The sequence below is a fragment of the Durotheca rogersii genome (genome assembly GCF_024521655.1).
Source record: "Durotheca rogersii strain YMJ 92031201 chromosome Unknown GGS23scaffold_4, whole genome shotgun sequence".
NCBI classification, from domain to species: Eukaryota; Fungi; Ascomycota; class Sordariomycetes; order Xylariales; family Xylariaceae; genus Durotheca; species Durotheca rogersii.
The window spans coordinates 2,486,129-2,511,261 of record NW_026251235.1 but is presented as its reverse complement, the minus strand read 5'-3'; the positions used below and the strand labels follow the sequence as shown (position 1 = coordinate 2,511,261).

At 57.9% G+C, this 25,133-nt stretch overlaps 7 protein-coding genes across 7 annotated transcripts; 5 read left to right on the top strand and 2 right to left on the bottom strand.

Annotated features, from left to right (window-relative positions):
• The first annotated feature begins 641 nt into the window (after window positions 1-641).
• On the top strand, window positions 642-2,630 carry GGS23DRAFT_381340 (uncharacterized protein). Its single transcript, XM_051513437.1, has 2 exons — window positions 642-873; window positions 1,109-2,630. Exons 1-2 carry the CDS (start codon window positions 842-844, stop codon window positions 2,580-2,582), a joined length of 1,506 nt encoding a protein of 501 aa, XP_051375028.1. The 5' UTR covers window positions 642-841; the 3' UTR covers window positions 2,583-2,630.
• Window positions 2,631-4,567: 1,937 nt separating this feature from the next.
• Window positions 4,568-6,773, top strand: GGS23DRAFT_617397 (uncharacterized protein). The gene has a single exon (XM_051520867.1). It carries the CDS (start codon window positions 4,834-4,836, stop codon window positions 6,496-6,498), a length of 1,665 nt encoding a protein of 554 aa, XP_051375027.1. The 5' UTR covers window positions 4,568-4,833; the 3' UTR covers window positions 6,499-6,773.
• A 2,271-nt stretch (window positions 6,774-9,044) lies between these two features.
• Window positions 9,045-10,327, top strand: GGS23DRAFT_381276 (uncharacterized protein). Its single transcript, XM_051513435.1, has 2 exons — window positions 9,045-9,957; window positions 10,118-10,327. Exons 1-2 carry the CDS (start codon window positions 9,225-9,227, stop codon window positions 10,231-10,233), a joined length of 849 nt encoding a protein of 282 aa, XP_051375026.1. The 5' UTR covers window positions 9,045-9,224; the 3' UTR covers window positions 10,234-10,327.
• Window positions 10,328-14,124: 3,797 nt separating this feature from the next.
• Window positions 14,125-14,649, top strand: GGS23DRAFT_594446 (CVNH domain-containing protein; the record flags this gene model as incomplete). The annotated part of the gene is made up of 3 exons (XM_051518164.1): window positions 14,125-14,257; window positions 14,338-14,361; window positions 14,417-14,649. 3 exons carry the CDS (start codon window positions 14,125-14,127, stop codon window positions 14,647-14,649), a joined length of 390 nt encoding a protein of 129 aa, XP_051375025.1.
• Window positions 14,650-17,196: 2,547 nt separating this feature from the next.
• GGS23DRAFT_381238 (cytochrome P450) lies at window positions 17,197-19,192 on the bottom strand. Its single transcript, XM_051513434.1, has 2 exons — window positions 18,942-19,192; window positions 17,197-18,867 (listed from the first exon to the last, which is right to left on the bottom strand). Exons 1-2 carry the CDS (start codon window positions 19,052-19,054, stop codon window positions 17,418-17,420), a joined length of 1,563 nt encoding a protein of 520 aa, XP_051375024.1. The 5' UTR covers window positions 19,055-19,192; the 3' UTR covers window positions 17,197-17,417.
• An 856-nt stretch (window positions 19,193-20,048) lies between these two features.
• GGS23DRAFT_380974 (uncharacterized protein) lies at window positions 20,049-21,999 on the top strand. Its single transcript, XM_051513433.1, has 3 exons — window positions 20,049-20,158; window positions 20,515-21,165; window positions 21,267-21,999. Exons 1-3 carry the CDS (start codon window positions 20,103-20,105, stop codon window positions 21,610-21,612), a joined length of 1,053 nt encoding a protein of 350 aa, XP_051375023.1. The 5' UTR covers window positions 20,049-20,102; the 3' UTR covers window positions 21,613-21,999.
• GGS23DRAFT_380939 (mitochondrial carrier domain-containing protein) lies at window positions 21,913-23,648 on the bottom strand. The gene is made up of 2 exons (XM_051513432.1): window positions 22,324-23,648; window positions 21,913-22,195 (listed from the first exon to the last, which is right to left on the bottom strand). Exons 1-2 carry the CDS (start codon window positions 23,256-23,258, stop codon window positions 22,147-22,149), a joined length of 984 nt encoding a protein of 327 aa, XP_051375022.1. The 5' UTR covers window positions 23,259-23,648; the 3' UTR covers window positions 21,913-22,146.
• Window positions 23,649-25,133: the final 1,485 nt, after the last annotated feature.

The window sequence follows — 25,133 nt, the reverse complement described above, 5'->3', positions numbered from 1 at the left end:
TCCTCCCCTTGTCAACCTAACGGGGGGGGCTCCCCTCGCTGCTCCATACCTAGGTATTAACCAAAACATTCGATCCGGTTTTCCATCCTTCTGCGCTCTTGGTTCTGCTGTCCTGTCCTAACTAAAATTATCGGACACGATTTTCACCATCCGTCCGATTCGTCTACCACCACCACTGCCACCACATCTAGGCCCTCGTCGCTGTCTGCGAAGCGTAGCGGCCTTCCCGGGAGTATCGACGTCAGAGGCGCCGTATCCAGCAGGCGCCGTCGCTCTGCGCCATCTAACCCTCCTAGCCGTCTTACTCCTTGTCTCGGCCTTTGCCGCGTCGAACTCATCGAGGATCGTCGGTCCAGTTGTACACAACCCGGCAACCCGTTTGTGTCGTATGCAGTGACAACCTGCTGGTCTTCATCTCTTATTCCGCCAACGTTATCCATCCGCTACACCCTAACCACCTTGTCGGCCAATCTCGCCACCATCTCTGCGAAGGCCTTGTTGAGGATTTCAGCCTGATCATCGACCCGCCCCGGTTACTCGCCGGGCTCGACCTCCCTCCGGCGCCAATCGCTTATCACTTTAGTCACGGTAGAGTCCCTCCTCTTCCCCTAGCACAACCCCGGGAACGCCATAAGCTCCCTCCGCGTATCCGCCCTGTGAATGTGGTGTCGCGAGCCTCTCCTCGTGCTAGTGTCGCCATCGTCGGTCTCTGAAATAGCGATCGAGATAGCAGTAGTTCCGAGGCCGCGTCGAGCGCACCTTCGTATATACGGCTGCAAGCTGCAGGCTGCGCTATCGATTCTCCTTATTACATCGGCGGTGCTCCGCGACGCCTCTCAATATGCCTCTGATCGAAGGGCGAAAAATGGCTTGGTGAGTTGAACGTATTCTTCTGTCCTTCTCGTTGGCGCCTCGCTTCTCTCTCTGTGTTTCGGGAGCCTGCAGTCTTGTACGCCGACTTTGGGCGCGCGCTCTTCCCGACGATCCGGGCTATCCCTCCAAGGCGAGGATCTCGTGTGTCCATTGCACCAATCTCGATATCTGGATTGCGGCTTTGCCAGGCTAAAACTAAAAAGAGATATTGCTAACTGATAACTTTTCTCTCTAGCGAGCCCTGCATACGCGGGCACCGGTCAACCAAATGTACTCATAGCGACCGCGTAATGATTCCGGTGCGAAAACCCGGCCGGCCGTTGAGTTCTTGTCCTCACCCGCCTGGTAGAACATGCAGCTGCTCACCCGTGACGGCGGCGATACCACGCAAAACCCAGTGCGGCTGCAGTCGTCCCGGCAAAGCTAATAGTGCGGGGGCCGCCGTCAAGACCGAGCCGTCGGGTAGCCCGCCGCTGTCACCTGCGAAGAATGTAACCTTTAGAGTGCAGAAATCGTCGGCTTCCGGATTGGCGCAGAGGCGAACTTTAGACTACTCCGCCGCCCTGGAGCGCATGGATTCCAATAGCCTCAATTACGTCGGCGCTCCGAATACCGCGTCAGCGACGACTGGAGGGATAGCGGGGGGCCCAACAGACCAGATAGGGGTAGCATCCTCATCTGATTTTATGTCCTCTATATCAAACGGAATCCATCAGTCGGCATCTTTTGTCCCGTCGTCATACAGCTACCAATCTACGCTCCCCTCTCTAAACACAGGACTCGTACCTTTATTTCCACTTAGTGGTAGCATGGTGAACGTCGGGAACGGAGTCTCGGGTCAGTCGAGCGTCGGATCCGACACGCCTAGTTCACCATATCACACACCCTCCTCAAGTCCTACAGAATCCCTATCACAAGAGCCGTCTGTAGAGGTGGCGGGGAGTTGCTGCTGCTCACCACCAGAGCCATCCTACCCTCAGGTGCAAACACAAGCTCACACCCAACTACGGCACCAACCCCAAATTCGACCCCAGGGACCGATGAACGCGATGGTATATAGACCCCAAGATCCAGCAGCAACCGGCGCCATGATGGCCCCCTATCCTCCGCCGTTAGCCCTCAACCAGCAGATATTTTCGCCGAGTCACATGCAGCCGCCGGCGACGTACGCGCAGCCAAACTCGTACGGAACGCCTCACCACCCACTGCAGTACGAGCAATGGCAGCAGACCATGACGAACTACCTACAGAGCGCGATGCAGATGTCTTACGGCAACTCACCCCAAATTCCGTCTCAGACTGACTTGAACGGGATCGTCGGGAATCCATACACGAACCATGACTGCACTTGCGGCACCGCGTGCCAGTGTGTCGGATGCCCCGCGCATCCGTTTAACCAGGCGACGAGAGAACATGTCCGGTCGGCTTTCATGTACCAATACAGCTCGTTTGGAAACATGATAGATGCCGGAAACCCTATGCCAGACCCACCCTTAGCGGCGAGCGCGGCGAGCGGGACGTCGCCGCCGGCGGCGCCGAGCCCACCCGACAAAGAGCCTACGAACACGGAAGATCAGGACCGTTCGCCCGGCGAATATTTCTTCGTACAATACGACCTAGAGACGTCGAACCAGTGCCTATGTGGTGATAACTGCTCGTGTATCGAGTGCATGGTGCACAACGAACCCCCAGCTATAACGCCTACCTAAAGAGCAAGGAGAAGGAAGGAGGAAGGGGGGGGGGAGTGAAGTCGTTTCTCCCGAGAAGATGCTTGCTTGCATGGTTCGGCGTTAGTCTACACAGGATCACGGTGGAAATTTTGCATGCAATATGCGATAATAGATCAAAATGATATCCCCAAGGATTGTGGGCTGATACCCCTCCGTCTCCCCAACCGCCTTCCTCATGGGGGGGTCTAGGGGAGAACAAAGCGACCCGGTGCGTCTGGGAGGAATATGGTACATCCCAGGAGTGTCATCTTGATGTATATAGGTTGGGACACGGCAACGGAGCAGGTAGGACAGGATGGAAGCGTTCAGGGTGTAAGGGAGGGCGACGTTAGGTTTGTGAACTTTCAATCTCTTTTCCCGGGTTAGCATGTACAAACGCATTTACCCATCTACGAATCCACACATGTCATGGTGTATATGAGAAAAAGAAAAGGGCGGAGGTCTAATATTCCCTGATGAGTTATGCGGCGTATTATCTACGGGTCATATTTGTATTTAACGATACTGGCGGGAAACGTTGTGGTCCTGGTCCTGGCCCTGGCGTCGCGATGCTGGGGGTTTCCTAGCCACTCTTGGCGGAAGTCTCCCCTAACGATGAAGAGAATGACGGCGGCGACGGGAGTCTGAGTGAAGAGGTTACCTGTCTCCTTACCTATCTACCTTGCTACTTATCTACCGACCCGTTGACCTGAGACCTTCCAGGAAAAGAGTGGACTGTGGAAGAGACTGAGACGCCAGTGAGCGTTACGAGCGCCCGAGTCAGTTGGGTGTCTGTACGACGTAGGTATATAGGGCTCCCACACTGCGTTAAGTGACAAATGAGGTATGCGACGGGGCTCGCGGTAAGCCTGGTAGTTATAAGAGAAAGATTGAAGAGATAGAAAAAGAAACTTGCATATCTGCATGTGTTTCGTGCGTATCTTCCCAAGGGGGGATGTATTAACTGGTGACTTTACAGTTGGAGTCCCCTATCTGGTGTCTCTTTTCTTTATGAGAAAAGGAGGCTGATAAGTAAGGGATGTTAGGGTAGATATGATAGGTTGGGGGGAGGGAGAGATGGAGATGGCAGGCAGTAGCGGTGAATGGCAAGTATGGACGTAACCTCCGCAGAAGTACTGGCCTTCCCCCTCCTGAGGTTGAGGCGGGTAGTCCCGCGGCGGCACCCCCCGAGCCGGGCCGGGTCGGAGTCAGGTCGTCTGCCGATCTGCTTCTTCAACAACGTACTCACGGGTTCTCGCATTCCTTCTCTCTGGCGGACGGAAACCGACTCGGTCCGTCTGCGCGCGTCTGATGCGAGTCTGACCGTACTCCTTCTCCCCTTCCGGGAGCGAGGGAGACCTGGCTGAGCAGTAGCCGCTAGCTATTGTGGAGAGAGGAGAGGTGATATAGGTTATGGGAGAGAGAAGGGGGGACGAGAGGGCGGAAAGGTTGATGCGATGTAGAAGGACTGCGCGCGCGCGGGGATGCACGTCGGGGGGTTCCGTGCTCGGGAGCGGCGTCGTTGTACGTGGGTGGATGTGTCTGGTCTCGTTTGGGCACGGGAGGTCACGGGGATAGGGAGGAGGAGGAAGTACTTAGCCTATTCAAGTACGTGTATTCAAGTACGTGTTGGTGCTTGACGTAGGGATGTTGTGCATGGTTATGTAGCCAAGCGTGCACGTACGTACATAGTAGCCCGGGTTACGCAGGAGGAGGAGGGTGCATAACGGCATAACCCCGACCCCACAAGACAAGTGCATGCAGAGCGCATGCAACCGGAACCTGATGAGCGGAGGCAAGGTGCAGTGACCACGTGATGACAGAGAATGGGGGGGGATTTACGTATGCATATGTGTATGTGCGTGTATGTATATATACATGTATATATTTGCGCATACATTTATGCAGTCATAGTTATACCTACCTACCTACTGCGCCGTGCGCTAAGCCAAGGTAGGTAGGTACCTACCTAAGGTAGCTTAAGCGTGTCGAGGTACCTCCAGCAGCCTTTTCGCCCGATCTACCAATCTACATACCTACATATTTCTTCCTTCTTCCTCCACCCTAAATACTCTCCCTCCCTGCCACGACCCGACCGCGAGTGACCGACCGGTTAACCACAGATTCCTTCCGGCCTGCCCTTGCATACCGACAATATCCTATTTGCCGACTGTGCACATCTACTCTCCGACGAGCACCACACCGCCACCGCGACACCCCGACCGACCGTCACCCAATAATAGCTTCGCCTATGGCGGAACCAGCGCGGCAACGCGTACACGCGTCGGATGATTCCTGCTCGGAGCACTCCCCCGCAAGGAGGCGCGGCGACGGGCAGCATCCTCGCCAGCGCCGCAAACGCCGCCGCTCCTCGGACGACGAAGACGACGTCCCGGACGACACGCACGCCCGGCGTAGCAGACGGAGGCGGAACAGCGCGACCGACCGCGGCGACAGGTACGGAGCGAGGGAGAGGAGGAGGAGGTGTCGCGACGATGACGACAGCGACCGGTCGAGACGCAGATCGCCGTCGCCCGCCCGTCGCGAGGGTCGGCGCGGAAGTCGCTACGACGACGGGGATCGGCCGTATACGAGCTCGCGCGACTACGCCTCGCGGTCCAAGGGCACCTCCTCGCAGCGGGGCCTGCGCCGCGCCGATTCCGAGTCGGAGTCGGGCTCGAGCTCCGAGAGCCCCGATCGCCGACCTAGACATGGCGTCCGGGCTCGTTCGCGCTCGGGCTCGCGCTCCTACTCCCGCTCCCGCTCCCGCTCGCGGGATCGCAAGCCGTCCCACAGCCATCATGATCGCCGCCAGCACCAGCACCGGCAGGAGCGGGCTAGGCGCCACCGCCCGCCGGAGCCGGTAATCGCGGTGGCAGCAGCAGTAACGGCGGCAGGGGGGAGCGCGGCGGTGGAGCTCCCGTTCGGGGCGCGGCGCCTCGCGCGCGCGGACCTCGCCGCGTTCCGGCCCCTGCTCGCGCGCTACCTCGACGTGCAGAAGGGACGCGACATGGGCGCGCTCGGGGAGCGCGAGGTCCGCGGGCGCTGGCGCCGCTTCGTGCGCCGGTGGAACAGCGGCGGGCTCGCCGAGGGGTGGTACCGTCCCGAGATGCTGGCGGAGGCGCGGGCGGAGGCGGAGGCGGAGGCGAAAGCGGGACGGGGACGCGAGGAAGAGCGGCACGGAGAAGAAGGGCAGGAGAGGGAGAGGGGAGAGGTAGCGAGGACGGAGACGGCGCTTGGTGGTAGCGGTTCCACTGCTAGGGCGACGAGGAAAGGAGAGGAAGTGTCCGACGGCGAGGGACGGAACGAGCGGGAGGGGGAAGATGGCGACGAAGACGACGACGAATTCGGCCCGACCCTGCCGCCGCCGCCGGACGCTTTGAACCCGAACAGGAGATCCCGGCACGACCGCCACGGCGCCGGGGCGCCGCGCCTCGACGACCTCGCGGCGCGGCGCGAAGCTGCCTCGGAAGAGCGCCTCGCGCAGGCGGCGGACCTGCGGCTCGCGCGGCGGGCGGACCGGGCGGAGCAGCGGGAGCGGCTGGCGGAGCTGGCGCCGCGGGCGGACGCGGGGACGCGGGAGCGGCGGCTGGAGAAGCGGCGCGAGGCGGCGGAGCGGCAGCGCGGGTTCGGCGAGCGGCGGTCGCCGGGCGCGGCGGAGGTGGCGGACGCGGAGCTGCTCGGCGAGGACGGCGAGGGCGGCGAGGGTGGCGGCGGCGGCGGCGTCGCCGAGTACAAGGCGTCGCGCCAGCAGGCGGCCCGCCGCAAGTCGGAGCGCGAGACCCGCCGCGAGGAGGAGGCCCGCGCCCGCGCCGAGGAGCGCGAGGAGCGCGTCCGCGCGTACCGCGCCCGCGAGGAGGGCACCATGGAGGTCCTCCGCGAGATCGCGCGCCAGCGGTTCGGCGGGGTGCCGTGATTTTTTTTTGGAAATATTTTTTTAAAGGGGGAAGAGGAGATGGGGAGACGAGATGGGGAGACGATCTAGGAAGAGAGGCGCAGATGGGTATGCACACTTGTCTATCACAGATCGTAACATACTCCATAGCCAACTCCTACCCACGCGGCTAGACCATACGCGCGAATGCACATCGAACGAGCTGCCTATTACGTCCCGGACATCGGGCCCGCTGAGGAAGCGGTGCAGTGGGCGCGATGTTCATGCCTGTTACTTTTCAGTTCAACGTACGGGGTGAAGCCTTAAGGGGCCAGGAGCAGATCGGTACCCGTCCCTAGTAAACACGACGCCGCGGCCTCGCTACCTCCCTACCTACCTACCTACGCCGTGCACTCCTATCGCGTGGCGGCTGGCTGGTATGCGCACACGGACAGCACCCCGCCCCTCGCCCCCTTCTCCGTCCCCGTTCTCTAATAGCAGCCAAAGCGACGTCGACGAACCACGCGAACAAGGTAAGCGGGGCCGGGGGGGGGGGTTGCTGCACGCGCTGGCCTCCCCGATCTCTCCCCTTCTTTCCTCCTTCCTCTCTCTATTCCTTTTTTTTCATTTATATATCCTAGTTCTTTTTGCATTAGTTCCTTGTTTCTCGCCCCGCGCGGGCGCCGAGGACGCGGGGGGGGGGCGCGTAGATCTTGGCCCGGCTTGGCGACCGAGCGCGCCGTGGCTTGTCGATCTGGGATCCGCTGTCTGCCTCGTGTCCCTCGCCGTCCTGTTTTTTTTTTTTGTGTGTGTGTGTGTGTGTGTGTGTGTGTGTGTGTGTGTGTGTGTGTGTGTGTGTGTTTCTCGGCCATGCTGGGTCGCCGGTTTTGGGGCCGGGGAGCGGGGCGGCAGCGAGGATGCGCGCGCCACTTGCCTGGCTGGGTGGACGCGCGGGCGAGATGCTCCGTAGGGAGGGTCGGCGAGGCGGCCTGAGACAGCTCGATCCGCCTTGCGGTGGAGCCGCGGGGAGGGTTTGGGCGGCCAGCGGGTTGGTGTGTGCGGGCGCGGGTGCGGGTGCTGAGGACGGGTCGGTTGCTTGCCTTGGGGATGACGATGGCGGCGGCGGCGGGGGTTTCTGGCTGCGTCCGGGATGGACCCGACGTGGCTCGTGTGGCGAGACAGGCGCGAGACGCAGGTAGAATCGTGCGTGTGTGGGATGGGCATAAGGAATACTAATCAGAAGGAAGCCACCGAGACGCTTTCCCAAGCTCTGACGATGGCGGCGTTTGGGGCTATAGAATGTCGGTCTGGAGTCGTCAGGCCATATAACGTAGGAGGTTTTAATTACGCATGTCCCAAGCCCCCTAGGTATTACCTAGATCGATGCGTACGGGACAGCGCCAGGCAGATCGAGGGCTCGACGACGGGGTAGCCCCAGCGCCCGGGGTCCGCAGCCCTGCCGATGTTCTCCCAGCGCCCGGTATGACTCGCTTGGATGGAGGACTGCGGCGACGCTCGATGTTTACGAGTTGGGCGTGGTTGGTGTTGGTTTGTATCACTGCTGAGTTTCAGATTTGTCACCTTTTCAGGGGGGAGAGGGAGGGGAACACGTTTCTCTCCACACAACGCCACAAGCTTCTATTAATTCCCAGACTGACGCCGACACATATCTACACGCACATGGTGATCTGCAGAGCCTTTGCCACCCGTGGCTTGTCTATTGCTTTTTGGGAGTCTTCTCTCGTTGCACTCCTTCTCTCCTCGTGGCAACTTTTGGGGCGGTTACTGGGTTAAGGCCTGAAGCGAGCTGGGGAGCTCTCGAGGAGCACAATCCTCCAGGATGTCAGATGCCGGTGGCTGAGGTCTTACCTATAACTAGGTATAATTATGCTGGTGAGGGTGAGATCGCGGTACTGGCTTCTTGCGACCGAACAGCTATGATCCCTGGGACAAGTCTGTTAGAGCAATTTCCTTTACCTAACGGACCTAAGGACAAGGCATCGTCAACTACGGCGCTTCGCCACGAGGAGCGCGGCATCGACTCAGCGGCGTTCAGGGTGGCGTCCTATTTCCATTGTCCCAAGTCCACCACTAGCTCGGGGCGTTGGTACACGATATCGAGTCAACGTATGGGAGCGAAGAAGGGAGCATGCGTCTTACAGCACACATCCGTGGTCAGACCGGGGGAAAAAGCAGCCCTGGGGCTAAAATAGGAGATGCACTTCTATGCGGCTCAAGCGATCGGCGTCGCTACAGCGCACTATTCTAGTTGGATTGTCCGCCTCCGATGCTTCACCCAAAGCCCTGGATTGGTCAGTGGCAGCCGGCCAACAGCATATGTGGGTGATATAGACAAATACTTGCCACCGTATCACGTAAGGGCTGGGATCTCAAACTCGTGGTTCTGACTACTGCCCCCGGACAAATGTCCTAGAACGTGTGCGTGTCCATGTAAGATGGAGGGTGGCGCGCGAAGATCCCTCCCCGATAACCAAACGTACCCTCTAAGGGTGAAGCAGGACAGCCTGTGAGGCTGAACGGGGGTTGTGTTGTAGAACGTCTTAGAAAAATCGTGCTGTCAGGACAACTAGGCTGATTTGAACCACAAGCTGGCCATATAAAATGGTGAAGGTCGTTATAAACCCCTCGGTGTCGGCCGGCTTGGTTGAATTTTTGGGCAACATTTAACCCACCAGTTCACACTCTTACCATCTGCTTCACAGAAAGACTGTTCAGAATATCGAAAACCAAGACCGGGAAAAGCAACCATGGGCATTAGCGAAACCCTTCAATTTGACGCCGACGAGTACCGCAGGGAGGTTGCCGGCTACTCGGCCTCGAGGCTCCTCAGTGTCGAGGCACCCACGGCGCGCAAGCTAGTGGCGAGCACCGTCGCCGTTGGGGGGGGCATGGGTAGTGCTGTCATGACTGGCGGCCTATCGCTCGGGTTCGCCGCGTACAAGATGCGCAGCGCCTGGGTCTCGGACAAGAAGCGCGCGATTCAGCACGCGGAGCTTGTGAAGCGCGGCATCGCGCCGCACCACATCGACGTGAAGGACGTCGCGGTCGGGGCCACCGTGGGCCTCGTCGGGATCGGCGTCGGCGTCGAGGTCGGCGACCTCATCGAGGGCGTCACCAACGTCGAGCAGATGGGCGCGGGCCTGCCCGAAGGCGCCAACGAGAGCACCGGCCTGACGACGAACTTTGACGCCGCCGCTGACGGCGCCGTCGCGCAGATCGAGCAGCTCGGCAACGCCGTCGCCGGCGGCGACCCGACCGCCCTCGCCACGCCCGCCGCCGACGCCATAGCCCACCACGCCGGCATGGTGCAGGCCCAGATCATCGAGGAGCAGATCGGCAGCACCGCCGCCGAGGCCCTGATGCTGTCGCTAGCCAACAAGCCCGACCGCCCAAGCGCGAAGTGCCCGCGCGCTGGGAAGATCACCCGGCTGTCCTGCAACCGCTGCCGCGAGGTCATCCAGCCGGGCGAGTGCTATATCCGTAAGTCCCCGCCACACACACCTCTCTCTTCTCTTTTTTCCCCGCCGCCCACCTGCTACCGACTCCGGGTGTCGCCTGTAGAAGAGGAAAGAGAGGAATGAATGCAGAAAGGGGACAAGAAAAGGAACGGTTGCTAACACTTTGTGTCGGATACGCATAGACTGCTGCATCTGCAACCAGGATAACTACGACGTGTGCCTTGGGTGCGCCGGCAAGGGCCTCGTCTGCAAGGTCAAGAGCCACAAGGTCAAGAAGTTCCTGAACCCGAAGAAGTAACCAAGGGACCGGGCAATCTATGTCGCTGTCGAGGGTGTGGTGCACACGGTAGTAAGTAATAGGGATATTCGGGTATATATTGTGCGGAAGGGAGTAGACAGTGAGGGGCCCCGGATAGAAACATCCTAGATAGGCGCTTGGGGTACATATATGCATAGGCGGACAGTGGCGCAAGGACGGATGGGTCATGTTGGGATTTATTATTGATGATGACGAAACTCGAGGCCGTACATTCGGGTGGACAAGGGACTCTGGGTTAGGGGTTGTAATATTCATGTACGATAACAGACACGTATCTACAAGGAAGTGCATTAAATCTCTTGGCACCTACTTGGGGCGTAATTCTTAAGCTCATCCTGGTCGACGATTCAACTTATACCCGAAAGCTTGCCAGCCGCTTTCGGCTACTCAGAGTAGTTCTTATTTAGGGACTGGGCATGTTACTTACATTCTTGCCTCTAACATCGTGTACGAAATCCTTAGCCGGCATGAACCCTAAGAGTTAGGTACGATAGGCGAACTTAGCCAACTAAGGCGCGGTGTGTAATCGTAGGGTTAGCCGCGAAGGTTGTTCTGGACGCGAGGGCAAAGGTAAATCCGATAACCACCCGTAGATACTTAGCCTTACATATGGACCATACACTCGCAGTTGAAGACTGTACTGTAACCCTTCTGTGCCCTGACTTATCCCTGATCTCTTCGTTCTTATATCGGGTTGGCATATGGATGGTTATCCACAGCTTCCCGACTCTATTAATACTTTCTTGGATGCTTCGTGTAACGTAATTTTATACAAGTTATTTCCTGGCCGCGCCGTGGTGGAATAAACTAAGCTTCCACTATCAATAAGTCCATAATCCTCTAGTTCCTTAGTAACTGTGGCGGATTTCAGAACAGAAACTACCCTAGTTAATAGCCGCCCGTAGAGTACCGGGTACACTAAGAGTTCATATATGTACCAAGCTACTACATCCTTAGACTGAATTGTAATAGCTTTACCATTCATGAAGACGTAAGGAAAATAACCACATCCAGTCTCCTGGGATCTGGGTAAGCCTAAAGGAGTTGGAAAACGAAGGATGTAACTGTTGTCGGGACTGGTTTCAGCGGTGACTGTCATGTCCCCTGGCAATTTTATCCCACTTCCCCTCTTCGTGATACCCATGATGACGGTCATGATGGATGCGACAGCAGACCCCCCACGCGACACGGTTCGAAGCCAGTAAGCCGTTACGTAAGGATGTATGTGTGCGCCAGTGGCTGCGGTCTTCGGTATCCAATCTCGTTGAACCGCCCGACTCCAAGGGACCTTCTTATCGGTAAGTTACATACAACCCTCTTCGCCGGTTATTACTGTCTCAATTCTGCCGGGAATCAACAGTCTCTACCTAGTAGAGACAAGTTCACCTAGGGATCATGGGGATCTTCAACTAAAGACAAGAGAGGAGGAGAAAGGGGGTTAAGAGGATTCGAGCAGAGAACCGGCAACGCGCTGGACGGTACGTAAGTTCGCTGATGAAATAAGGATCTAGAAAAAGGACGTAGAGGGTTCTTCTATTCTACAGAGCGTAATATTCTGCAAAGAGTTGCTGGTAGAATTCAACTGAAAGCAGATGGCGGTTGCTAACAGCTGCGAACTCGGCCACCAGCTGCCGCAATCGTAAATGCACTAGGTATTTAGCAAGCCAGGCAGCACAGGCAGAATAACGGGATATATAAACACAGGAACAATTCTGACAGCTCCATCAAGTTCTCAGTGGCATCAAACTATTGAATGAGAACTACAAGTGGGATACTCCAAAAGTAAGATACTCGAGCAAAAGATGAGCACCTATGCGCTGTCGAGATTGACGTGTAGGTATCGAACAGCCCCGCCACCCACGGCGCGGGGGTTCAACGAACGGGGGGTTTATAAGAGGGGGGAAGAAAAAAACAAGAAACAAGAAGAGAAATCGAAAAAGCCGACTGGCACGCGGACCCGGGCAGGCGAGGGCTGGATCATGCGCGGATAGACGACAGGCCAGACCGCCGTGGATGAGAGACTCAGAGGCAGCCATGTAAGACGGCGCCTGTCCCCTCTTCTGGCCTCGGCTCGCCCCATCGGAGCCATTCAGACGTGACGACAGCATGCCGTCGAAATTAGCTCCATGTACGCCTAGTGCCTCCGGCGAAGGGGCTGGCTAGCATGCTTGGCTTGCTCTCGTGCGACTGTGAGCCGAGGTGGACTACAAACCGCGAGATATTAATAAATACCTACTGAGACCATCCCCGTCGAGTCGATGTCACGGCCGAGAGGGCCAACCAGAGCTCCAACCAGTGTTGACCCTTTCAGTCCTAAGACGGGTAGTATCGACGATAGGTAGGTGGGAAATAGTACGGCACGGCGCAGAGAATCCTAGAACACGCGTCTAATAACCGTCGGCCAAGTACGTCAGTTCGGCTATCGCCCCGGTCTATTAGATGCTCCTCCACTCGGAAAATCGCTCGTGGTGTTGTGGAGAGCAGCAACACGGCCAACGCTGCAGAGAGGCTATAATAGTATTACCTACCCCTCAACCAGCAAATCATGCAAGCAGGGCGATGGACCTTTCCATCCAAGAAGATATTTCGATTACCTCATGACAGAGCTCTATTTCGACAGTGAGGGGGAGCGGGGGCAGGTGGGCAACCAAGATCTCTTGCTTTGCGAGAGGAAGAAGCAGGCAGACTGTCCACGAGAACATTGCCGTCAAATTTTCACACACCTACGTAGCATGGAGGGGCACTTCTTCGACCGTCTTGGCCGTTTATCCGCATCGCGGGGTATTTTCGTGCTTAGTCGAGCAGCAGCTGTCGTATCCATGTTGGTTTTAGAATGTGCTACTGTAAAGCAGTGGACGCCGAGTATTGCAGCGGAAACCAATGAATCCCGTCCGTCTCCCTCTTGGCATGGGACTACCATGCAGTGTCCGAAAGGGGAAGAGGCCGGCATCACGGCACCGCAACGCTATGGAGTTGCTGACCACACCGTCTGAAACAACGAACAGCGACCATCTTGCGAATAGGGTTCGCGCGATGCCATCTGCGGAGGCGAGTGAGGGTCACGATAACGGTCCACATGGTCTCGGCGGCGACTGGCATTCGCAGAAACGTACCCGGCTCGTCACGGCCTCTAATACTTCGAGGAAAACCACACGGGCTTGCTTTCACGATGCCGATTTCAAGCTGAAAGAAGAAATGGCAAGGCTCCGGTTGGGGGGCAATACAGAGAGGCCCTCTTCTTAACCACCCCCAACCCCAATCACACATCTCCAAGCCTCCAAACCACGTTCCGTAGTCTGGCGGTTGGTGGTCGACGGAGGCCTCACCGGGGGCCGAGTTAACCGGGGCTTACTACTACTTAGCTGCGGTTCTGGAACACGAGAGCTATGGCGGTCGTGCAGAGAGGTCTATATCCACGAAGCCGCGCCAATGCTACACGAGGATCACCCCGCTAGAATCATGTATTCCGACCCAATGTAACCTAAAAGTCAGACCTATGAACCCATCCCAGAATTCGACGGTGGGCCTATAGCCTATGGATGCGGTAGATCGTCAGGGTCGGCGTACGTATGCCTATCCAGCTAGACAGGGGTTCGCAGTACGCGACGAGGGGAGAGATCCAAGCGAGGGTCTACACGTGTAAGTCCTGATGATACCTACGGTGGAGTGGATATCACCATCGGCTCCTAGCATGTGTTTAGAGTTGCATGCACCTATGGTAGCATCCCCAGGTGAGACGATATGTGGGCTGGGCACGCCTTATATAGAATGCAGCGCATCCCCGCCCTCGTCTCTCGGACTCTCCTGCTCTCGACACACACACCCGCCCTTCATCATCCACGCAAGAGACCTCGGCACCCGTAGAACATCATGTCTTTCCACGCCAGCTCCGAAGATATCCGCCTCGAAGACGGACACATCCTCAAGGCCCGTCTCAGGGACGCCGACGGAAACTACAAGGATGCCGAGATCGACTTGAACAACTTCATCGGCAACGACGATGGTAGGCTGTCCTTTCTAGCCCCCGTCGAGTCCCGACTATCAACTTCCTCGCCATATCGCTAACACGGAATGATAATACAGGCCGCTTCCAGTGGGGTGGAGAGAGTACGTCGAAACATATGTGGCTCTCATCGTGATGGCTCATTAACATCGCTGGCAGACTTCTCCGAGTCCGCCGAGGACATCCACTTCGGCATTGAAGGAGGCGCTAGCGTGCCCGTCCTGAGGGCCCGTCTCCGGAGAGTCGACGGCGAGTTTTCCGACGCCGACATCAACCTCGGCGAGAGGGTAGAGAACCAGGACGGGGAGTTCATCTTCAGTAAGCAGGATATTACCCTTCTCCTCCACCTCGGCCTCGCTCTTCTTCAGGCATATGATACAAATAATATCTAGCCTAAGCGAGCTAAGGCCAAGCGTTCCATTGCTTCAACAGTACTAACAAGGGCGCTTAGCATAAATTCCCGAGCACCGAGAGTATCGACACGCGGAGCGGAGCCCGCGGATGGCTAGGCAGCGTAGACTATGGGGCTTGGAACAGTCGACGAGAAGATTCGTCACATAAACCTGCTTTGGCCTAGCCGTCTATCCCATATTAGTGGTCGCGAAACTATAGCCCGACTTAGGTAGACTTCACCAGCCATCATCGGCAATACACTCGCCCTCGAGGCCTCAGGAAATGAACACACTCGTTCTTGGAATTCTATGCTATTGGCAAATCTAGTATCGTGTGCTTCGACTCTAAAAGTGTGGACGTAGTATCGATGACGGCTCGAGTAATTGTTTTCCCCCTAAAACTACCCCAAGTGACACATGGGAAAGTCTTGCAGAGAGGGATGGACCATCGTGAACACAGATTATGACTGGTATTGCAACAGCACATACGATCAACCGTAACCAGGAGAATGTAACCACTATGGAGGAGCTATCTCTTAAAATACAAAGGGCAATAAGTTTTAACCGGCCTATTTTAGGAAATCTCATCCTCTGACCAGAGGTTCGAAACACAGCAGCACGAAAATAAGTTTACTCTGGCCCGGCTTTTGAAAGCAGAACCACAATAGGTAAAGAATACGTCGTACTGTTCATTAAGATATATACCTAGTCGTGGTTTTCGCATATTCGAGGCCAAATTGCCATAAGAAAAGAGCACAGCATCTTTCAACTCCGGTCTTTCCCCCCCAGAATCGGCGCGAATACCAACGGAGCTCGACACTCTAACACATAAAGACTGCGGCTAGAGTTCGGCGCTGATAGATAATACCAGAGAGCCCCCCGGTTTCGATACGACAACGGAGCATATGCCGCGAACGAAAGGGGCGAAGGGAGAGCAGCGAGAGAGGGAGAAAGAGGGGTGGAAGGGGAAGGAGTGGGTGTGAGATGTGTTCGTAGACAGCGCAGCAGCATGCGACGGATACTATGTCGCGGGAAACCGGCGACAGGACGGGTGGATGGAATAGACCGGCGAGAAAGAATAGGGTTTCAGTATAATACCCAGGGGGTAAAATACTGCTGTTTTGTTTCGGGCCCAAGGGGGTTGAGAATGACTGCTCCCAGGAGCCTGCTGCTCGCGCTAGAAAGAGCGCCTATCTCCGTCGCCGAAACGCGGCAGGGGGTAAGATAGAACGGCGGCAAACGGCGAGACTTCATCTCGCGAAGACCGGGAGTAACTAGCATCGTGATAGGCATCATATTTATGCCAGCACACGCTTCTATCGTCTCAACTTTAGAGGCGATGAGGCAGAGACCAGCCGGACTGGTGGTCGAAAGAAACCCCCTTAGTTAACACTTTTGCACTAACGCCATGCCGCGACAGACATATATAACAAGGCCCAAGCCGCCACGTCCGAATTCCTTGCCCGTTTTAGTATCCTCCGACCCAGAGATCGCCCGCCCCCTGTTACCGGCCGCCGAACAGACGGGCCTACTTTTTGGCCTCATACCCCGCTCCTTTCCCAGAAAATAGTGCAACACTATAACATTACGCCTCGATTAGAATACACGTCCCTGCTTGTGTTCCTCTTCTCCCCACACCATCCGTTGCCACGGGCTGCGGAAGGGAGCAGGCGGCCGCGCACTCACCGATCAGGTGACCCGCGAGGTCCTAGCTTCACAGCGGCTCCGGCTTCGGCTGGGGCTCCGGCTCGGCGCCGGGGGTGGCGCCGGAGGGGGTTGTTGCGGGGGGGGCTGCAGGGGGGGCGGCCGCGGCCTGCTGCGCTGCGATCAGGGCGCAGGCGGCCAGGATCGGGCCCGAGAGGAAGTACTGCATTTTCTTCTGTGCCGGAGTCGCTCGGAGCGGGGCGGGTCTGAGGCGGCTGACGGTGTTCTCGCCGGGGATGAGAGACGAGAGGAGATGAAACCAAGGGGAGGGAGGCGGGGTGGCCTGATGGTTTTCTGTTTTGATAGACGCCGGTTTAATCATTTATTCCTTTTTTGTCGGTGGCACGCTCAACACCTCTTTATAAGCTGTTGGCCGAGTAGGTATGCAATGCCCGACAACCATCACGCCATGCGTGGGCACGCACAGCTGCAGCCTGAGGCATATCAGACCTGCTTCCCCCTCCCTCGCCCCTATCTCGTCTGTTCTCTCCCGTGTAAAATTTCCTCGGGACCACCAACGTGGCGTGGTATCGCGCCCCGAGGGCTTCCATCTCCCGTGCGAAACGTGGCGATCGGCCGCCGCGGGTGGGCACGGGGCGGCTCTCCCGAATCCGTTTGCTGACTTGCTCGACGTAGGCCTGGGCTGCATGAATACGCCGTATTACGAAGGCTCCCTGGCTCGTACACCCCAATGAGAGAGCCATTCACGATCCGACGGCGCGAACCCCGGTCGCCTAATAATATCCGCACCCCTTGGTCCCCAGATATCGGGAGAAGCTTGTACTTAGCACGCTGCCGTGCTCTCTCTCTTTCTTTCTCTCTTAGGAAATCTAGTAATTGTTTGCTTCGGCCCAGATTCCTGGGTTCAGCACCCACCTTGCGAGCTAGGGGTAGGCTGGGGCGACTGCGGAGGATTCGGGACCCGGCCAACGAAAGATTCGATACCAATTTCTAATCCGACCCCTGTAGAGAAGTACAGCGCAGATCGAATAGAATTCTAGAAGGCTCGGCTTATGGTGATCTGGCACTTGATCGGCACGCCCCTCAATGTATAGGTAATCCTTCTACCCAATCTTCCCCCGCCGTGTATTCGCCCTTTGCTTGACGAGGCACGGCAGCCCCCCTTGCATCGGCAGAGTGAGGCTACTTTTACTTACTCTCTCCGTCTCGTAAGCTGGAACGAAGTCGAACATGAGCACCATCGTAGCCAGGACCTGACACGCCATCAGCTCTGCCATTCGCTTCCCCAGGCATAACCGTGGTCCGCCATTGAACACGGGGAATTCGGAGGCGCTCTTCATCACCAACTTCCCCTCCGCTGTGAGCCACCTCTCAGGCCTGAAAGCGTCGGCGTCGTCACCCCAGCTCGCTTTCGACCTGTTCATGGCCCAAGTACACCAGAAGATTATGGATTTCTCTGGGAGAAAAGTGCCGTCGGGCAAGGTGGTCGCCCGCTCGCACTGCTTTATTTCGAAGGGGATCGGGGGATACAGACGTAGCGCCTCGTAAAAGACTGCCATGGTGTACGGCAGCGATACCGGCGTGAAAACGACCGACTTGACATCTACATCAGCGCCGCAGCCGGCTTCCGCGCCAGACGCGTCGAAGGCGTCTAGGAAAGCCTGTGCCTCCTCCCGGATCTTCTCGAGGACGAATCTGTGCTGCATGAGAAGGTGCATGGACCAGGTCAAGGCTTGAGCAACGGTGTCTCTGCCGGCGGAAAGGTAGTTCAAGGCGGCGTCCGTCACCAAGTTTCTGTCGTCCCCGAAAACCTCCAGCAAGGACCGTATGAGCCCGCCGGAGATTTCATCCAACTTATCCGATCTCGAGACTCCTTCTCCCCCTTGGGTACTACGCACGCTGACGGCATGTTCTACGATGCTGTTCCCAAAAGCACGGATCGTCGCCAGCGCGCGCCGGAAGCGGCGGCCGGTGAAGGCCTCGGTAATAAACCATAGGGGGTTCTGAAAGCGCCCGGCGGTTACGCCTGAAGAATACTCGAAAGCGACGGTGAAATCGTCGTCGGAGTGCATCTCCATGTCGTAGGCCATCTTCCCCATCAGCTGGCTCGTGATCTCGTGGAAGACGGACTGCAGATCGGCGACGCTCCCCGCGCGGGCGTGGGCGGACAGGCGGCGGGTGGCCCGGTCGCGGTACCGCGGCAGCGCGACGTGGGTCAGGACGCGCAGGTTGGAGGCGCTGAGGAAGGCGAGCCCGACTCTGCGCTGGGCCTTCCACAGCTCGCCGTCGACGTTGATGATGCCGGCGCCGAAGAGGTCGCGCGAGAGGCGCTTGAAGAGGTCGCCCTTGGAGAAGAGGCCCTCGTTCTTGAAGACGTAGTCCAGGTTCCGCGGGTCGTTGATGACGACGCCGGGCGGGAGCGTGGGGACGCTGATCTGGAAGGTCTCGCGGCCGAACAGGTCCTCGCACTTCACGAACCACGAGAACAGCTTCTGGCGCGGCTGCAGGAAGAGGATCCCGTTGCCGACGAGAGGCAGGGTGTTTGGCGGTCTCCTGCGATCGGGTTAACGGGTGGGGCCCCCCGGGGAGACGTCTACATAGGTAGGTAGGTAGGTAGCCACGCATACCTCAAAGGGACACCGTCCCGTCGAATCTGGGGCGTCCGCAGAAGGTATCGGTAGCACAGCAGGGCCCCGAACACGGCAAGCAACAGCAGGGTCGGCCCCTCTAGCAACGCCATGACGGGTCAGTTAGGTAGGTGTGAATTTCACCGACGACGGTGCACGAATACGGCAAGACGCATGCCTGCCAACCTCGGATGTGTACAATGCGCTCGTGATTGTAGGCCTGTAGGTGAGAGCGATGGCTTCGATAGCTTCGGTGCTAGAGATGGGCACGGTTCCGGTAAGAGGTTGGCTGAGATGAGATGAGATGAGATGAGGAGGAGATGGAGATGGACACGGTCCTGTCACGTCTCGCTGGCTACGCCCCGTCCGAGTTCGATCTAGGGCTAAATACTAGGTAGGTATAGGTATACATTTAGGTATATGGTATAGTAGGTAGATAGGCACTTTTCGTGCACTCTTTCGACGTGTTGAAGTCGTTGAGGACAGGGGGTATAACGAATAGCTTCGTTTCAGCCTCACTGCCTGTAGTAGATACATACCTACCTACTGCATAAGTACTGTATACCTAGTACCTGCATGTTTTGTGGCCCTGGTAGGAGGTGCCTGGGTACCTCCCAACTGCTTACTCATATGATGCTTGACCCCTACCTACTAGAAGCTACAGCAGGTCCATTAGGTGATCCACCCTGTTGGAGGCCCCTGAAGCTTCACCGTCCCCTGGCGCCTTTCCCGTTCCAGCGTCCGTCCCGACCCTGAAACGTCATACTCTGCAGACCGTGACAGCGCAGGCGAACAGGGGGAGCTCGTGAATACATGCCTCATATTACCTACTTCTTTTTCCCTCCTTGCCTACCTAACCGCTTCCTGACCTCGACAACATCGATTTTACCCGTTTGCAAGTCTGGTGGCCAAGATATTTCCTCGGTTGACACCCTCCGTGTTCCCGCCCATCCCGCTCCTCTGCCGCCTTGTCGTCCGTTCGCAACCCTAGCGCCTACTACTCATCTGCCTGCTCCGTTTTGCTGGTCTAGGAACGGTCGCTTTTACTGTTGGATCTGCCGTGACACCTACTAAGGACAAAAAGACCCCCCAAAAGGGACGGACCTCGTCGTTCAGCTTCGCCGATCCTTACCGCCACATTTACCACCAGCCGGTCGCGCGATGGCTGCACCTCTGGTCTCCCGGATGCAGCTCTGGGAGATCGACGATCAGTCGTGGTAAGTAACGCAAACACGCTCATACGTGTCCTCTCTGAAGAGTCCGCAAGTCCGCCAAGCCAGCCTCGTCCCCAATTGGCCGCTCGGAAGTCCACGCAGGTCCCCAGCCTAGTAGCCCCAGCAGTTCCGGGCCTGTCTATGTGCGCCCCTATCTGCCAGTAGTAGATATATGCGTCTTATTGTTTTTGACTATCCGTATATGTGTGAGGCGCATCCGTGTACCTATATCTTGTCCGTCCGTTCTCTTGGCTGTCCTACCCACCCGCCAATACCGTCGCCGACCTGAACCCCCCGTGCGCGCATTGTATCGCCGTAGTCGGGTGCCCGCTTACTTACTTACACCGCAATCCGCGCAGGTTCCCCCCCTTCCTGCGCGCCTACGTCCAGGCCGGCCTGACGCACACCTGGACGGTCCGCGTGCCGCTCCTGCAAGCCCGCAGCCCCGCCACCGCCGTCGCCGACACCCTGCGCCGCGTCCTCGGCGAGCGCAACGTCGGGCGCTACACCTACATCGACTTCTGCTCGGGCGCCGGCGGGCCCACGCCCTCGATCGAGCGCACCCTGAACCAGCAGCTGCTGGTGCTCTCGCAACCGCCGCCGCCGCCGCCCTCTTCGTCTTCGTCGCGAGACAAGGAGAGGAAGAAGCGGCGTAGGAACGGGGCCGCCAAGGACGGCAGCACTGGTGGCGATGCCAACGGCAATGGCAGCGCCAGCAGGGCCCCCGACGACGGCGCCGTCCAGTTTGTCCTGACCGACCTGCATCCGAACGTCGAGTCGTGGGCCGCCGCCGCCGCCAAGAGCGAGCACCTGACGTACGTGCCGCAGCCCATCGACGCCGCCGACGCGCCGCCGGACCTGCTGCGGCAGTGCGTTCGCAACGGTGGGAGACGGGCCGGCAGGGAGAAGAAGGGCGTGTTCCGCCTCTTCAACCTCGCCTTCCACCACTTCGACGACGACCTCGCCCGCGGCATCCTCAAGAACACCGTCGAGACGAGCGACGGATTCGGGTACGTTTCTATTTCTCCCCTCACCCCTCGCCCTCTCTACCCTGACCCGCTCGCTCTCCCGACTCGCCCTGACTTCCCCGCCTGCGCCCTCTCCGTGACAGCATCTTCGAGCTCCAGGACCGCTCGCTCGGCAGCGTGCTGTCGTGCCTCGTGTTCGGGCTGGGCATCCTGCTGCTCGCGCCGCTGCTCTACTGGCGCCGCCCCGCCCGCCTCTTCTGGGTCTACGTCGTGCCCGTCGTGCCCTTCGTGCTCGTCTTCGACGCCTTCATCTCCTCCCTCCGCACCCGCACCGCCCCCGAGGTCGAGGAGCTCCTCCGCGGCTGCGGCGCCGACCCTGCCCGCCTCGCCCGCTGGCGCGTCCGCTCCGGCCGCGAGCTCTTCCTCTGGCCCTGCGGCTACATGTCCTGGATCATCTGCACCAAGGAGAAGGACCTGGCAAGAGGTTAGCGAGGCCGTCAAAGTGGAGAGGGGTAAGGCCGAGAGAGCGAAGATGAAAAAGATGAAAGAAACCATAACGGGTCAGAAAAAGTTGGGTAAGCAAAAAGAAGGAATAGTCACGCAGGGCAGATGATGCCTTGAATTTATCCACCCCCTTCTTGGGTTCAGGGTTATTATATATGCAGGCTATACTATGTACGGGACAGCAACTACCTCCAATCTCTCTCGGTCCCTCTCAGCGATATCCATCATACCCCTCATCCCAAGTCGAAAACCTGACTTGCATGAGCAAGATAAAAAATGACGCACACGTGAAGATAGCAAGGGTGACGCTTTCAAACCCGCTGGATGGAACAAATAAACCAGATAAGCCGCCCCGTGAACGCCGCCGACCAGCCACTTTCTTTCCACCCAAAACCCTTCTCAAACCAATGGTTGCGCTGAGATGGCAAAACCGGCCTCTAAAAGGAAAAAAGGAAAACCAGAGATCGGGTAGTCGCCGCGGAGGAGGAAAAGTTATCCGTTCAATTGCTCATCGAGCGTTTACTTTGTCAGCCAGCCGAGGTAGTCGACCACGATCAGGGTTACCATGCTGCGGAGATAAGTTAGAAAGGCATCATGGCTGAAATTACCAAGCAGAGGTGCAGGTTCGGAACGAGGACCCTGGATAGGAGGCCCTTCAAAAAAAGGGGAGGGAGGGGAGGGGGATCTGAAACTCACGCGTGCGGCGCGATGCGCACGTAGTATGTGCCGAAGCCGCGGTAAAACCGCGTCAGCCCCTCCTGGCGGGCGACGGTGGCGAAGCAGTCGGCCATACCACGGTAAGGGAGTCGGCCGTCCGGCCCGCGCTGCTGCTTCTGTAGCCGGGTTTTAACGAAGTCAAAGGGCAGGCTAAGGAAGGAGGCGAAGAAGCCGGCAATAGCACTGGCGGCTAGCGTCTGCCCGCGAGGCGACCAGTCCGTACGCGTGCGCAGCTGTGCCTTGGCCTCCGAAAAGCACGCCAGTTGGCCCAGATTCAGCGCCATCGCGCGCGCGACAGTCGGCGTTGCCCCGGCCCACAGGGCGCGTACGCCCTCGGAACGCACGATCGAGGTTAGGGCGTCGGCGACAGACTTGTAATTTTGGCGTTCGGCGAGCGGCTTGAGACCGTCTGCCTGCATCCGTACGAGGGCCAGGTCTGCCGGGTTGCCTATGAAAGCGGCGATGCCACCGGCCGCCAGACCAGCGCCCGCACGCTCGGCGAAGCTGACACGGGTGTTATTTTCCCGGGCGCGCGTCGTGAGGCGTCCCATGATGGTGTCGAATATGCCGAGGCGCGCAGTTGTATAGACGCCCTGGCGGAGGAGGCCAGCGGACAGCCCAGTATAGAGGTCGAGGACCTTCCCTTCGGCCAGGATCCCCCGCGTGATAGAGAGGGCGGTTGGCTTCGGCCCCGAGGAGATGCCCTCTCCAGCGAGCTGTAACCGGACTTTCACCATGTCGACCGGTTGGATGACGGTAGTGGCGACCATGCCGGAGAGGCCACCGTTGATGAATGGTAGGGCGGCGCGCACAGCCGGCATGTGAAGGAAGTCTGTAGTAGCCGGGATGGCCTCGGGGCCTCGGTCGGCACGTGTTGCCTCAGCACCTTCCTGCGTGAAAGTGTTGGAACTCATGGCTGCGATTGGACGGCAGTTCAGCTAGCAAGTTCGCGGGTCGGTCCCGAGGAAGCGTCGAAATTGCGTGGTGACGCCGCGAGCCTGGAGGGCGCCGCGTCCTGGATCTCCCAGGAGTACGGACGGATAGGAACAAGAAACTATAAGTTGGAAGGTGACGAGGAGCTACTACTATGGCATGGTTAGCAACGATTGTCCGTGGGTGCACACTACTCTTGGTGCGGGTTTAATATGTTGAGACGGTTCGTAAGCTGATAATCCGTTTCCTGGTGAAACAAAGCCGGGCTGGGTAACAAGAGTCTAGCCAAGGTCCGGTGGGCCGCCCGTTATTGGTTGGGTGTGTGCCCAACATCCGGACCAGCGACAACGCCTCCCTCCATGACCGAGGTGAATAGACAACACAGCCCACTTGTGCGTACGTCGTGCTTCGGCTTTCTTCGTTTAGCGGGCGAACACGGCAATGAGGTCACTTCCAACCCCCCCCCCCCCCGTTTTTGGGTTGAGACTGTGATCTGACCCATCTCTAATCAATGTAGTAGGTGTGGACCTCATCGGAAAAGGTAGGAAGCGTGGGGGGTTGTTAAGAGATATGCCAGAATGGCCCCGGTCAACCAAGAGACGAGACTGAGGGAAGCGTTGAGGCTTGCATACCGGATCCCCGTCCACAAGGATCGCTTCCCGGTTGACAAAAGCTGACCAATGAGGTTGTAGCATGGGAGGTTGTGGCTTAACAAGCCCGCTAACGGGTTCAGAGAACGGAACAGATCACCATAGTAATGATGACAATCGAGATCCAAAGTACTAACTTCGCGGACCAGGTGCTTTTCGTTTCTATAAAAAAAAAGAGGGAGGGGAGGGAAGACCAACCGGTGTAGCGATGTCTCAGGAGTTATTTGATCGACTAGAGGGAAATCGTAGCTGTTCGCCGAGACTAGCAAGATAACTCCTTATCAGGCTCAGGTTGAGCTCAACAAGCTGATGTGGGGGCCGGTAGGGGCTGTAAGAAGCTGGCTGGTTCAGGGGTAACGGATGATGATGTCAGCAGATAGGAGTTAGGAGATTTCGCGAGTTCGATGTCGATGCAGAATCGAGTACGGCAGAAGCAAGACGTACGCGGCGGGTCGATGGCTTTTATAAGGCGGGCAATTGAACCGACGACGACGCCCCGGTTATGTACGCGATCGGAACGCCCAGTAAGCCACCTGGGGAATACGTGCGTGTCTTAGGCTGGGGATTCGATTTATTGTCGTGGGGGAACGGATAGTTGACACCAGGCGGAAAAGCTCAAAGCGCAGAGAAGGTAGATTTGGCGCTTCACGATGCGGGCGGGTTACCTCCGTCACGGACGGCGTACGGGGAGGGCCAGGGCGGAACTAGACAAGCCTCAGACACGGGCCTCCGCCGAAGGGGATCGCGGGGAGAACAAAGTTATATATAGTCAAGGTAAGGTGAAGGAATGGAAAGGGAGGAAGAGGAGAAGCGCATTAACAATGTCCGGGGCCATTGCGGGGGAGGTCACCCCTCCTTATGTACGGAAATGAGATATGAGGAGGGTAGACACTTCAAGGAGTGGACGGATGCCAGCGTAGATCGCCGCTGGTTCCCCTCCTCGCCTTGCCGGATATCATTGGCGATGGGCGAAACTGCGGCGAATCCCCGAACCCCGGGCTAGATGAACGTCCTTTAGCCCGCACCCCCAGACACATAGGCGTCTGAGGTGTAGGCGTCTCGTCACCGAAAGGGGGTAGGGCTAGACCTTAGCCGTCCGTCTGTAAGTCGATGGGGGCGGATAGGTGGATGGAGGGACGAGACTCGACTACCGGGATCGAATGCGGGGTCTCGTGGCAGACTTGCTTGCGGCAGCTTCGTGCTCGA

What these genes read in the sequence shown, in the direction of transcription:
- GGS23DRAFT_380939 (XM_051513432.1), bottom strand. Translation starts at nt 23,258, where the DNA reads ATGAGTTCCAACACTTTCACGCAGGAAGGTGCTGAGGCAACACGTGCC. An exon ending in GTGCGCATCGCGCCGCACGC is followed by an intron (nt 22,196 to 22,323) that starts GTGAGTTTCAGA and finishes TTATCTCCGCAG; the next exon opens with CATGGTAACCCTGATCGTGG.
- GGS23DRAFT_380974 (XM_051513433.1), top strand. Translation starts at nt 20,103, where the DNA reads ATGGCTGCACCTCTGGTCTCCCGGATGCAGCTCTGGGAGATCGACGAT. An exon ending in GAGATCGACGATCAGTCGTG is followed by an intron (nt 20,159 to 20,514) that starts GTAAGTAACGCA and finishes CAATCCGCGCAG; the next exon opens with GTTCCCCCCCTTCCTGCGCG. An exon ending in GAGACGAGCGACGGATTCGG is followed by an intron (nt 21,166 to 21,266) that starts GTACGTTTCTAT and finishes TCTCCGTGACAG; the next exon opens with CATCTTCGAGCTCCAGGACC.
- GGS23DRAFT_381276 (XM_051513435.1), top strand. Translation starts at nt 9,225, where the DNA reads ATGGGCATTAGCGAAACCCTTCAATTTGACGCCGACGAGTACCGCAGG. An exon ending in GCCGGGCGAGTGCTATATCC is followed by an intron (nt 9,958 to 10,117) that starts GTAAGTCCCCGC and finishes GGATACGCATAG; the next exon opens with ACTGCTGCATCTGCAACCAG.
- GGS23DRAFT_381340 (XM_051513437.1), top strand. Translation starts at nt 842, where the DNA reads ATGCCTCTGATCGAAGGGCGAAAAATGGCTTG. An exon ending in GAAGGGCGAAAAATGGCTTG is followed by an intron (nt 874 to 1,108) that starts GTGAGTTGAACG and finishes TTTTCTCTCTAG; the next exon opens with CGAGCCCTGCATACGCGGGC.
- GGS23DRAFT_381238 (XM_051513434.1), bottom strand. Translation starts at nt 19,054, where the DNA reads ATGGCGTTGCTAGAGGGGCCGACCCTGCTGTTGCTTGCCGTGTTCGGG. An exon ending in CGGGACGGTGTCCCTTTGAG is followed by an intron (nt 18,868 to 18,941) that starts GTATGCGTGGCT and finishes ACCCGATCGCAG; the next exon opens with GAGACCGCCAAACACCCTGC.
- GGS23DRAFT_617397 (XM_051520867.1), top strand. Translation starts at nt 4,834, where the DNA reads ATGGCGGAACCAGCGCGGCAACGCGTACACGCGTCGGATGATTCCTGC.